The 13504-nt window shown below is 42.0% G+C and overlaps 1 protein-coding gene across 6 annotated transcripts in view; it reads left to right on the forward strand.

Annotated features, from left to right (window-relative positions):
• The window catches only part of lyst (lysosomal trafficking regulator), a 429684-nt gene that overhangs the window by 286888 nt on the left and 129292 nt on the right, over window positions 1–13504 (forward strand). For all 6 annotated transcript variants that reach the window (XM_085996691.1, XM_085996696.1, XM_085996697.1 and 3 more), the window contains 5 exons: window positions 317–490; window positions 1824–1976; window positions 4764–4901; window positions 11245–11443; window positions 13094–13219. In XM_085996691.1, the coding sequence (XP_085852817.1) occupies window positions 317–490; window positions 1824–1976; window positions 4764–4901; window positions 11245–11443; window positions 13094–13219 (790 nt within the window). The remainder of the gene's footprint in view (window positions 1–316; window positions 491–1823; window positions 1977–4763; window positions 4902–11244; window positions 11444–13093; window positions 13220–13504) is intronic.

Raw genomic sequence — 13504 nt, forward strand, 5'->3', positions numbered from 1 at the left:
GCTATTCAACCGCAGTGGGCATAGCAAGCAAGTTGATTGTATGTGTATGATGTCTATGCACATACATACACGCACCACAGCCACGACCCTATCAAGCATTGAGCGCAACCAACGCAGCAAAAACTGGGCATTGAACCCGATCCATCCTGCAATGTATGGCTCAGCTACTCGCAGGATAACATTTTGTTTGTTATTTGGAAAATAAGTGCTGGCATTTACTTTTACTGATATAAACTGTATGCACACAGTTCAGAAATTACCTGTTGCCTTTCTGTTTGGAAGATGATAAAACATTTTGTATTTTCTTTCTCTCTAGTCTGTAGAGATTAGTGACTGTGAAAAGACACAAGCTCTAGCACTGAAAGTTATACTTACTTTGACAAAGTATAACCAGCAGAGAATCCAGGAAATGGAGAGCTGTCATGGCTATGCTATGATTCACCAAGTGCTCATCAAAATGAAATGTATTGTAGGTTTCCACATCTTAAAGGTAGGAAGTATTCTCTACATCTATATTCTTGCTGCAATGTACCCCACGATTAGTTCAACATCATTTTAATTAAAATGGTACTGAATGTCAGACATAGTCTGGTAATGATGGTCAGTTTGCCCATGTTACCACTCGGGTATAGTCCACCTGACTTAGCTGTGTTTCCTTTTTGTTAAAAGTGAAAAGCAGCGCTGTGGATAATATCGCTGATGGGTAGTCAAGGCCCCCATGTCCTGATCAGTCAGTCTCTCTCTCTTTTGTTTCTCTCCTCTCTCGCTCGCTCTTTACTCTCTTTTGCCTCTCTTTTTCTCTCGCTCGCTATCTTTCCCCCTTCCCTCTCCAGCTCCAGTTTTTCTTTCACACATGCGTGTTGCCGCAGCTTCTATAAGTGTCCATACACATTGGGTTCCCAGCCCAGTCTCTGTAGCAACAAGAAGATTAACCCCACCTCTTTCCTGAGTTAGAGGTGCATCCTAGCTCAACTCCAGTCCTTGCTTCCTCCCAGCCCAGGATTTAGGCCCCAACTTCTCTTTCACCTGCGCATGTTGCAGCTGCTTCTGCATGGTCGCTCACTGGTTCCAGGACCCATTTCTATCCCAGGACATGTTGCCTGCCATCTTGCTGCATGTCCTATGCCTTTAAAAGGTTAAGCATAGAAATTAATTATATATATGTGAGGTACTACACAAGGGAAATGAGATAGAGAGAAGGCAAGACTTGTAAAAAGAGGGAAAGAAAAAGAGTTTGAGAGATACAAAGATGACAAGAAAACGAATGTGTGATGGACAGGGAGATAGAGGGAGACAGTAAATGTGAAACTGTAAACAGAAAAATAAAGAGAGGGAGATGGAAAACATTACAAATTGAAGGAGAAGTAAGACAATTTATCTTTAAATTAACAGCCTCTCCCTACAGCTCCACAGAGGGCAACAACCAACCCTGCAAGGCCCCTCTCTATCTAGACAGGACTCTCCCGGAACCAGGCATATTCCCAAATTATCCTGACCCCCCAAAAATAGCTTTGTTCTCAGCAGGTGTTTTAGTGTACTAATAATCCCAATGTGCCATTGTATTCTCCTCTAAGTACTGTATGACAAAACTATGCTGTTACTCCATAAGATACATATATAATTCTCCGAATTAATAAGATAGTGGTTAGCTGGTTCAGATTATGGCCTTCAAATCATTTTCTATAGCATCTGTGTTTTTAAAAAAAAACTTAGAATACTGTACGTATACAGGAAATGTTTAATTTCTAGGTTGTCAGTTATGATCATGTACAGACAGTTGTATGTAGAATTGCTAAATTTATGCTTTTAAAAATATTTTTCAGACTTTACTCGATGGATGCTGCAGTGCTCCAGTCCTTAACTTTAATGAGGCCACGGGTCAATTTGAGATTGATGCAGAATCCAGTGCTGTGATCCAGGACGTGAAGCTCCTGTCGGAATTGTTACTGGATTGGAAGATCTGGTCTAAAGCACAGGTTTTGCCCCACTTTCTGATTTTTTTGTTGTTGTATTTGTTGCTATTGTTATAAGTTCTGGATTGGAAACAGAACTCCAATTTGCACAGAACAACAATTATAAAATATTACTCAGTTAAATAAACTTTCCTGTTGTTATTGAAAAACCTAGTGAGAAGAAAAAATGAGATGAGGGTGCTCATTCCATAAAACTTGTAAATATCTAGTTCCTGATGGGACTTTTCTTAAAATTATGAGCATAATTCGCACCTTTATTGTTCTGCTCTTCAATTAATCAGAAATTCCCTTTTGGATGCTTTAGTGGGGTTGTTGTTTATTGTGTTAGGTGTTAGTCAGTTCTGTAGGTCAGTGAATCCGAGGTATGATGTTATTCCTTATTTTGCGTTTTATTTTCACTCAATTTATAATGATCTTTGATGGTTGAATTCAGGTTTTACACAAAGTGCCTTTCTATATCCACCTTATTCATTCCCTCTGTTAGTTTAAAAGTTTGAGTCATATTTTCTGCTCCAAATCTGTGTCTGTTTCTAATGAGAATAAATGTAACTTCCTTCGTCCCTTTACAACTCATTGATTAGAAACCTGGAATTCTTTGTTGCAACTCTACGTCTTTCTGACTACATCTGGACACAATACCACAAGTGTATTCTCACTAACAAGATGTTAGTAAATGTTCCCTTGATATATATATTCTGTGGACCTTTTGCACCCCAATATTTTGTTTGGCTTTTCAATTGCTACCATACTCCAACAATGCTTTCTCACTAGGCCTATTTGTTTCCAAACACTTAATGGTTTTCCCCATCATTTTAATCACGTTTGTTGTCACCTTACATTTCCGAATGTCACCTGCTTAGCTGTTGATTCTCTGTCGATCTCCCTGAATTTTACTCCTTTCTCTCACTGTCCTGCTTCCCATGCTATCTTCAAATGTCTAAATTTCTGTCTGCTCAAAATTCAACCAAATAGAATAGCATTGCCTTTATTATTTCTTTTATGGATGGTGCTGCAATGCATTATGCCACAGAACAGTAGGATGTGGGTTTGTGATTGAGAATTCCCATTTATCATGAGTTTCCTGACTTGGCCACGCCCGCCTGCATTTTGCCAGTCTTTGGGCCGCTCCTATTTGGTGGTACTGTAGTATTTTAATCAGAATATAATTTCCGTGTAGGAAGCAGATTCAATAGTAACTTTCAAAAGGAAATTGGATATATACTTGAAAAGGAAAAAAAAATTGCTGGGCTATGGGGAAAGTGCAGGGGAGTGGGATTAATTGGATAGCTCTTTCAAATAGCCGGTGCAGACACGTTGGGCCAAATGACCACCTTCTGTGCTGCATGGTTCTGTGAATTTCTGGAGAAAATCAAAGGGGCGAGTCTTATCAGGCAACTGTCACACAGCCAGATCAAGCAATGTTGATTGTAGAGGCACAGATCTGGGTTGGCTGCTCCCCATCTGGACAAAGAATGGCAAGGAAAACCTTGAAGCAGGAAAAAAATGTTTTTTTTACAGTTGCAAAAACTATTCAGATATGCAATTACATATTATTTACAGCACTGTAATAGGCCATTCGGCCAACTGGTCCATGCCGATGTTTATGTTCCAACTCTATTTCCTTCATCTCACCCTATCAACATATCCTACTATTCTTTTCTCCCTCATGTACTTATCTAGCTTCCCCTTAAATGCATCTATGCTATTCGCCTCCACTACTCCATGTGGTAGCAAGTTTCACATTCTCACCACTCTGACTGAAGACGTTTCTCCTGAATTCCTTATTGGATTTATTAGTGACTCTCTCTTGTCTTTATGACCCCTAGTTTTGGTCTCCCCACAAGTGGAAACACCTTCTCTACGTCGACCCTATCAAACCCTGTAATAATTTGAAGACCTCTATCGAGTCGCCCCTTAGCCTTCTCTTTTCGAGAGAAAAGAACCCCAACCTGTTAAGAGTGGTCTAGTGCAGGGGTGTCCTGGCAATCTGGCCTTTGTAGCATAAGCAACTCACTTCTATTTGTGCTTATATTTTTTATTAGCTGCTATGTGTTGTTTGAATTTTGTGGCCTTGGAGGGTTGGAAAGCGCTGTTGCCTCATTGGTGGATAAATCCTAAACCAGAACTCCCAAGATCTGTCAGTATCAACAATTTGCGATATATGAAAATTAATAGGAGTACTTTATATGTAGCCCATATCAGCAGCCCATGAAGACAACAGCTAGCATACTCCTGCTCCATTGCATTCTGTTTCAAACAATTACAACAAAATCTTCCATGGAAGAAAAGATTCTGAAATTATATAATCGTTGTGATTGCAAGTAAATTGGTGTTCGCCATGTGGTCTTTATGCAGTTTAATTTATTCTTTTACTTTTTTGCGTACCTGAGTTTCATCCAAAAGAGTTTTTAGATGGGAATTATGTGCCAGTTTTAACTTTGAGTACTCCTATCAGTGCAGCTTGCATTATTAAAATTGAGTACAGCTGGGTTGAGTAAGCTAACCACGCATGCTTCAGATTAAGTACTCCTTTTTCAAGTTTGATTTGCGGTATGGAGCTCACCATTTGAAGAGGAATCAAGACTACTGATCTGTTGGAAGGATTGCCCTTTTTAAGTAATATTACCGGGCAGCTCAAACTCATGGAGTGCTGCAACCAATTGATCCTGGGATTATTCAGCCATGGTTGTGAAGAGCAGGCTGCATTCTGTTCATCAAGAAGTGAAAGGGTGAGTTTTCTAATCTCACCAAGGCAGCTACCAATAGTGTGTGTATTTATTTTGAAAACAGAATGGTGTCTGGGAAACGCTGATGGCAGCTCTTGAAGTGCTCATTAGAGTCCATCATCCAAAGCAGATGTTCAATGTCAAACAGCTTCTAAAGGCTCAAGTGGTTTATCGCTTCCTTTTGACTTGCCAGGTTCTTCAGGTATGAACTGTATTACTTCATCCAAATTTTAACCGTCCCTCCCCCCTTTTCTCTCCTGTTTTCCTGAGTCTTGCTGGGGTACAGTTCCAAGTTGCCAATTTTTATGTGACCCTAGACAGTGAGAGTTGACAGGTCATTGATTGTGGAACACTTCACAGCTGAGCCCTATCCTGTTCTCTCCTGACATCCACCCAAGTGCATTTTCCAGCAGGAGTCACTGGATGGCAATCAGGAGTGGGAACCCTGGCACTTTTTCCCCTCTCCCAGCCAGGGACCAAACTACTGCCCTGACTGAAATCAGCAAACACAATACAGCCTGGGAAAATTAGAGATCTCCTTCTGCTTTGCAAGAACAACCTCTTGCCCACTGGGTGTTTGTAGGATGTCCTGGACCATATGTCACAAGATCTAAGTACAAGTAACTTAGACTGAAGGGAGATAGTAACACTACATTTATTATAACAGGCATGTTGCGACTAGCAAGTATTTTATAGGAATTAAATCTTCAAACCGGCTGCTCTGTGATGTAGCGTACTGTCCTTTACCTCTGTCACCTAGAAGGTCAGCAGTTGCATGTGAACTGGGAGAACTGAACTACAAAACTAGCAAAAGCTTGTCATATTTATTCCCAACTTCAGGTAGTTTCTGTCAACAGAATTGTCACTCAAAATCAGAACATAGTAACTTATTATGTATGCCCTGTGCCTGAGAAACCCAGAAAATGCTAATGCTGAACTTGCCATGCAAACATGGTGTCTCCTTATCTGATCAATTACCAGATCAAATAATCTGGCATGCTTTCTCATAGGTAGCTTGACCATGAGAGAAAGGACAGCTTTCATTTTAACATGAGTCAGTACATATCCCCTCCAAATGCAATTGAAGAATAATGGAACCAATGTATAATACCGCAAATAACAACAGAAAATGCTGGAAATACTCAGCAGGCCAGGCAGCATCCGTGGAGAGAGAAACAAGAGTTAACGTTTCAGGTCTGGGACCCTTCATCAGAACTGGAAAAAGCTGGAGATGTAATAGATATTAAGCAGGTGCAGAGATGGGGGAGGGGGGTGGTTTAGGAGGGGAGGAAGGAATTGAAAGAACATCCTGTACTTTTGTAAGAGGCAGGAAAGATAAAATGTTGCAAATGGGAATGGCAAAAATCATACAGCATGAAAAATGGGGGCAGGGATAATTATCTGAAATTGTTGAACTCAGTGTTGAGTCCGGCAGGCTGCAAAGTGCCTAATCGAAAGATGAGGTGCTGTTCCTCGAGCTTACGTTGAGCTTCATTCGAACAATGTAATAGGCCGAGGACAGAGAGATCAGAGTGGGCGTGAAGCGGTGAATTAAAGTGACAGGCGACCGGAAGCTCAGGGTCACCCTTACGGACTGAACGGAGGTGTTCCGCAAAGCGGTCGCCCAATCTGCATTTGGTCTCCCCAATGTAGAGGAGACCGCATCGTGAGCAGCGAATACAGTATATTAAATTGCAAGAAGTACAAGTAAATCGTTGTTTCACCTTGAAGGGGTGTTTGGGGCCCTGGGCAGTGGGAAGGGAGGAGGTAAAAGGGCATGTGTTGCATCTCCTGCGCTTGCACGGGAAGGTGCCAGGTGAAGGAGAAGGGCTGTTGGGGGTGATTGAGGAGTGGACCAGGGTGTCGCGGAGGGAGCGGTCCCTTCGGAATGCTGAAAGGGGAGGTGAGGGGAAGATGTGTTTGGTGGTGGGATCACGTTGGAGGTGGCGGAAATGGCGGAGGATGATCCGTTGAATGTGGAGGCTGGTGGGGTGAAAGGTGAGGGCAAGGGGAACCCTTACAGGATGTTCTTTCAATTCCTTCCTCCCCTCCTAACCCCCCCCCCCCCCCCCCCCCGTCTCTGCACCTGCTTAATATCTATTACATCTCCAGCTTTTTCCAGTTCTGATGAAGGGTCCCAGACCTGAAACGTTAACTCTGTTTCTCTCTCCACGGATGCTGCCTGGCCTGCTGAGTATTTCCAGCATTTTCTGTTATTTCAGATTTCCAGCATCCACAGTATTTTGCTATTATTATAATACCACAAATTTCTCTTTTGAAACAGGATAGACATAGGAACAGGAGTAAGCCATTCAGCCCCTCGAGCCTGCTCTGCCATTCAATGAGATCATGGCTGATCTGCGACCTAACTCCATTTACCCGCCTTTGGCACATATCCCTTAATACCTTTGGTTAACAGAAAGCTCTCCATCTCTGATTTAAAATTAACAATTGATCTAGCATTAATTGACGTTTGTAGAAGAGAGTTCCAAACTTCTAACACCCTTTGTGTGTAGAAGTGTTTCCTAATTTCACTCCTGGAAGGTCTGGTTCTAATTTATAGACTATGCCTTCTAGTCCTAGAATCTCCAACCAGTGGAAATAGTTTCTCTCTATGTACCCCTCTCTGGTCCCCTTAATATCCTGAAAACTTCGATCAGATCACCCCTTAACCTTCTAAATTCTAGGGAATACAACCCTAATTTGTGTAATCTCTCCTTGTAACTTAGCCCTTGAAGTCCAGGTATCATTCTGGTAAACCTACGCTGCACTCCCTCCAAGGCCAATATATCCTTCATAAGGTGTGGTGCCCAGAACTGCTCACAGTACTCCAGATGTGGTCTAACCAGGATTCTGTACAGCAGCGTAACTTCTACCTCGTACTCTAGTCCTCTAGATATAACGGCCAGCATTCCATTAGCCTTTTTGATTATTTTCTGTACCTGTTCATGACATTTTAATGACCTATGTACCTGAACCCCCAAGTCTCTTTGGACCACCACTGTTTTTAGCTTTTCACCATTTAGAAAGTACCCTGTTCTATCCTTTTTAGGTCCAAAGTGGATGACCTCACATTTACTTACATTGAAATCAATTTGCCACAGTTTTGCCCATTCACTTAATCTATCAATAATCCTTTGTAATTTTATGCTTCCATCTACACTGCCTACAATTCCACCTATCTTTGTATCATCGGCAAATTTGGATATATGACTTTCTATGCCATCGCCTAAGTTGTTAATAAATATTGTGAATAGTTGAGGCCCCAACACAGATCCCTGCGGGACACCACTAGTCATCTCCTGCCAATTTGAGTACCTACCCATTATCCCTACTCTCTTATCTCCTGCTGCTCAGCCAATTTCCTAACCAGGTCAATAATTTGCCCTCCACTCCGTAGGCTTCTATTTTAGATAACACTTACTTATGTGGAACTTTATCAAATGCCTTCTGGAAGTCCATATAAATAACATCCATAGACATTCCCCTGTCCACTACTTTGAATTTTTTGAAGACGTAACTAATCAGGTTTGTCAGACATGACCTACCTTTCACACAAAGATGTTCAGTCACCCTATCCTTAATTATAGACTCTAGCAATTTCCTGACAACAGATGTTAGGGTAACTGATCTATAATTCCCTGGTTTCCCTCTTAAAAAGTGGAGTGACATGCGCAATTTCCCAATTTAAAGGGACGGTTCCTGAATCTAGAGAACTTTGGAAGATTATAGTTAGGGCATCTGCAATGTGCTCACCTACTTTCTTTAAAATCCTGGGATGGAAACCATCTGGCTCTGGGGATTTGTCGCTCTTTAGTGCCATTATTTTCTTCATTACTGTTATTTTACTTACGTTAATTTATTAAAGCCACGCTGCCTTTGCTACACACTTGTCTAATCTCTGCATTTATACACTAGCACTTCAGAGCTGCTACCAGGGGGCCTATACACAACTCCCACTACAGTCTTGGATCCTTTCCTATTTCTTAATTCAACTCATAAGGTCTCCACTGTCTGCTTAACGCTCTAAGTCCTCTCTTAACATTGAAGTGATTTCACCCTTAATCACTAAGGCTACTCCTCCCCCTCTGCCATTTTCTCTCTCTGTCCTGTAGACCTTATAACCTGGTATATTTAGTTCCCAGTCCTGACTGCCTTGCAGCTATGTCTCAGTAATGGCTACCATGTCATACCCTCCAATTTGAATTCATGCCTGCAGTTCATTCAGTTTATTCCATATACTTCGTACGTTTGTATAAAGAACGCTTATTTGGGCCACACACCCTAGCCTGTCCTTCAGCTCTGATGTTTTACTCACATGTTTCTTATTTCTCTCTCCCGGTTTAATCACTTTACATCTTTTAGTTTTCCCCTTACCTGTAGTGCCTAAAGAACAATTTCTGACTGCTGCTCTACTCTCTTCCCTTTTGTTTGCAGTACAAATAGTAGTTCAAAAACAATTTCCTCCTGAGCACCCCCCCCCCCCCCCCCCCCCGCCCACCATTTACTAGTTTAAAGTCCTTGTGCCCGTCCTATTTATCATTTCCGCTAGGACCCTGGTCTCTGGTGGATCCCGTCCCAACGGTACAGTTCCTTCCTGTCCCAATACTGGTGCCAGTGTCCCATGAAATGGAACCCGTTTCCCACACCACCCCTTTAGCCACGTGTTTACTTCCCTAATCCGCTATCTCTATGCCAATTTGCACGTGGCTCAGGTAATAATCCAAAGATTATAACCCTTGAGGTCCTGTTCTTTAATTTAGCTCCTAGTTCCTGGTACTCTCCAAACAGGACCTCTTGCCTGCTCTTCCCTATGTTGTTGGTCCCAACGTGGACCACAATGACTGGATCCTCCCCCTCCCTTTCCAATATCCTTTCAAGCCAGTTCGAGATGTCCCTTACCCTGGCACCAGGTAGGCAGCATACCATATGAGACTCTTAATTTTGCTTACAAAGGATGCTATCTGTCCCCCTAATTATAGAATCCCCTACAACTACCATATTACACTCCCTCTCCTCCTACCTTAGGACAGCTTCCTGCTCCAAAGTGCCATGGTCTGCATTCTGGCTGTTCTTCCGACAGTCTTTATCCTATCCTCACAGGTAGCAAGTACATTGCACCTGTTGAATAGGATCAGTTTCTGTGGATCCTCGTTCCCTTTCTTACCTGGGTTCCCCTTACTCTGCACACTATCGGTCACACCAACCCCATTCTGATCCTGCACCTCTCTACGAGGTGTGACCGATGTCTGGAGCAAACTGTTTAGATACTCCTCTCCCTCCCTTATGTGTCGGAGTGTCTCCAACTCGCACTCCAGCTCAATGACTCTGAGCCGGAGAGATTTGAGACAGAGGCATCTATTGCAGACGTGTTCGCTCGGGACAGTCTCACTGTCCACAAACTCCCACATACCGCAGTCCAGACACACAACCTGCTCTGCCATGTCTTGGTCTAACCTTATTTTATTTATTTAATTAGTTGAAGTCTTTATTCAACGACTATTTAAAGTTATATTAATTAGTTTAACTATTTAAGTTATAAATTTAATAAAGTACATTATAGTTTCCCGCTCCTAGTTTAAACCACTGCCCTAGCTTAGAGAGAAAAAAGTTACTACTCACCAACCAATCACCTACCTGTTGTCCTGTGACGTCACTCCTTGTTTTTTGTTGTTGTTGCAATCGTCGGAGCTGCTGCCGCTCAGGTCCACGCTGTCTTGGTCTCCCACTGCTTTTACCTGCTGCCTCCTCCGATGCTGCTGCCGCTCAGGTCCACGCTGTCTTGGTCTCCCGCTGCTTTTACCTGCTGCCTCCTCCGATGCTGCTGCCGCTCAGGTCCACGCTGTCTTGGTCCCCCACTGCTTTTACCTGCTGCCTCCTCCGATGCTGCTGCCGCTCAGGTCCACGCTGCCTTGGTCTCCCACTGCTTTTACCTGCTGCCTCCTCCGATGCTGCTGCCGCTCAGGTCCACGCTGCCTTGGTCTCCCACTGCTTTTACCTGCTGCCTCCTCCGATGCTGCTGCCGCTCAGGTCCACGCTGCCTTGGTCTCCCACTGCTTTTACCTGCTGCCTCCTCCGATGCTGCTGCCGCTCAGGTCCACGCTGCCTTGGTCTCCCGCTGCTTTTACCTGCTGCCTCCTCCGATGCTGCTGCCGCTCAGGTCCACGCTGCCTTGGTTTCCTGCTGTTTTTATCTGCCGCCTCGGTGCTGCCACCGCTTAGTCCAAGCTCTCTCACATTGATTTTATAACACACAGTGGTACTGCTGCTACATTTTCAGAAATATAATATCTTGGTGAAGTGTGTAACATAGTTATACCATCCACAGACATGTGGAACGCTCAGTGGTATACAAGAGCACTGCATAATGTCTCAGTGGAATTTTGTAGAATTTATTTTAACACTATCCGAATTGGGTGCAGGAAAGATTCTGTTTCAGATAAATATAGCTTTTCATTAGACTAAACAAAAGGGAATACTGCGTCATAATGTTGTGTTAACGTATCTGCATTGTTGTTCCTCTCTTTCCCCATTCTGGCTTCTCAGGAGCACCGAGATGAGCACCTGACATCAATCCCTCGGGACGTCTGTAGATCGTTTGTGAAGATCATTGAGGAAGTACTTGGGTCGCCACCAGATCTGGAATTGCTGAAGCTGGTTTACAATTTTCTGTTGGCAGTACATCCTCCCACTAACACCTATGTTTGCCACACCCCTCCAGGCTTTTACTTTGCTCTTCATATAGGTGAATGGAATGCATACTGCTTTTAGTCTGTTTAATGTACACATCTAAGCATAAAGGACACTGGTATGGAGAATAATGAATTATTTGGTTTGTGTTCTCACATGTAGCAGCCACACAGAACTTACCTACATAACAATCACTTCACTCACAAAATAATTAGTAGCGTGTAGCATTTTGAGACATTTCACCGTGAAAAGTGGCTATATAAATGAAAATATTAGTGATTCCTTTTATGCAGCATGTACTATAAAATCAGTCAGTACTTGTTAAAACCTTTTTGGTCTATTGAAACTTGTTTTAAGATATCTAAATCTGCCATTAATCTGACTCTTTAAAGCCAGGGACCGTGTCATTACACCATGAGATACTAGGGTACCAAAGCTTAACAAATTTGTCTGAAATTCCTCTCTCCATTATTTTTAGTGGAGCTGTTAACCTGTTGAAAGTAAATGGATTAACTCCTCTGCTTAAAAAAAAAAAAAAAATCCAGGGAGGAATTTCAGATGAATGAATTAAACAATTATACTCGTGTATCCTACTGTATAATTTCAAAGCCAAGAGGACTGAAGTAAGTTTGAGTAACTGACCTATTTGCCATCCTATGATCTGCATTAGGACTGCTGGTCTGTGTAAAATGGCAACTCAATACAAAACCGTTTTATTCTTGGGCTATTTCTGTAAACTGATTCAAAAGAAGGTAAGTGTAAGCGCCTTGGGATGTTTTCCTACATTAGAGGTGCTATATAAATGCAAATTGGTTTAGAAAGAATGAATTTCATTGTAAAGTACTTAACCTTACTTCAGTGTCCCATAGCATTAGTGTGCATAAAAATACAACAAGCTTACAGATGACAAAGTAAACCCCCTTCTAAACAGTTCTTTTCCTAATATTGAATTGAAGACCGTATGCTTTGCTGATGTCCTGACATTCTTGTATACATACTAATCAGAAATAGTACTTTTGCTTCTAAACCAGTCATAGGCAAGCTCCTCTGTTGTTTCTCTGAGAATTTCGTCCATGGGATATGTTGACACTTTTTTCCAGTTGCCTTCTCCTTTTAACTATTCCGTTTACTGTCATTTTCTTTTTGTATCTAATGCACACCATTTTACATCTCAAAGCCCAGGTGCATGTTACAGTGTAATGCACTTATAGTGCACTGATCCTAATGTCTGTTGTAAGCCAACCCTGCCTTGACTCCACATTCTCTCTATCTAGTTTCTCTGGATTCAGTGCTTTCTCTCTGCAGTTTCCTGACTCAGTGCTGTCGACTTGATATTGTAGTTCCTAACTTAAGGCTCTTCACCAAAACAACTGGTACAGTACATGCTGGGTTAGAGGTCACAATAGCACATTAAAGCACATCCAGGCAAACCAACAAAACATATATCTGTTACAACGTTTATTTTGGAGATACGGTTTGTCTGGTTTACCCCATTGTTAATGAAAATGATTTTCACATTTAACATATGCTATTTCACATTGAAAGTAGGTCTAAACCCTGAATGAATTTTGTATGTAGATTATATGTGAAAATGTTTAAATAGACATTATATATGAAAAATTGCTATCACTGGGGATAATGTGCTTTTTTAAAATTTGGTATGAAGTAGAGTGTACAAATACATTAAATTTGTTTTGGCTTTCAGATGGCAAGATCTTTCAAGAAAAGATCAAATCGATCATGTATATGCGGCATTCTTACAGCGGTGGAAAACCTAGTGAAAGTCCTGGCTTTCTATCTCCATCTGCCTTCACCGCTGTCCCAACAGAGGGTAGGCAGTTCTTCAAAATGGTTCATGACTTAATTCATGTTACTTAGTTAACTGTTGCTGAATTAAGTTACTATATGTAATTTCCCTCTTCAGTATCTGCCTGTGAACAAATATTGCCCTCATAAACAAGGCTTTGACTTAGAATTTAGACTTTGGAATCAAAAACACAATTTCAAAATTTGTGGGATTCACCAAATTGGGGGGGAAGGGTGGGGAGATATTCAATCCTGAGGAGGACTGCAACAAATTACAAGAAGATATTAATAAACTTGCAAAATGGGCATA

This window comes from Somniosus microcephalus, chromosome 9 (genome assembly GCF_052327205.1).
Source record: "Somniosus microcephalus isolate GS21.2 chromosome 9, FLI_Smic_1.0, whole genome shotgun sequence".
Taxonomy (NCBI): domain Eukaryota; kingdom Metazoa; phylum Chordata; class Chondrichthyes; order Squaliformes; family Somniosidae; genus Somniosus; species Somniosus microcephalus.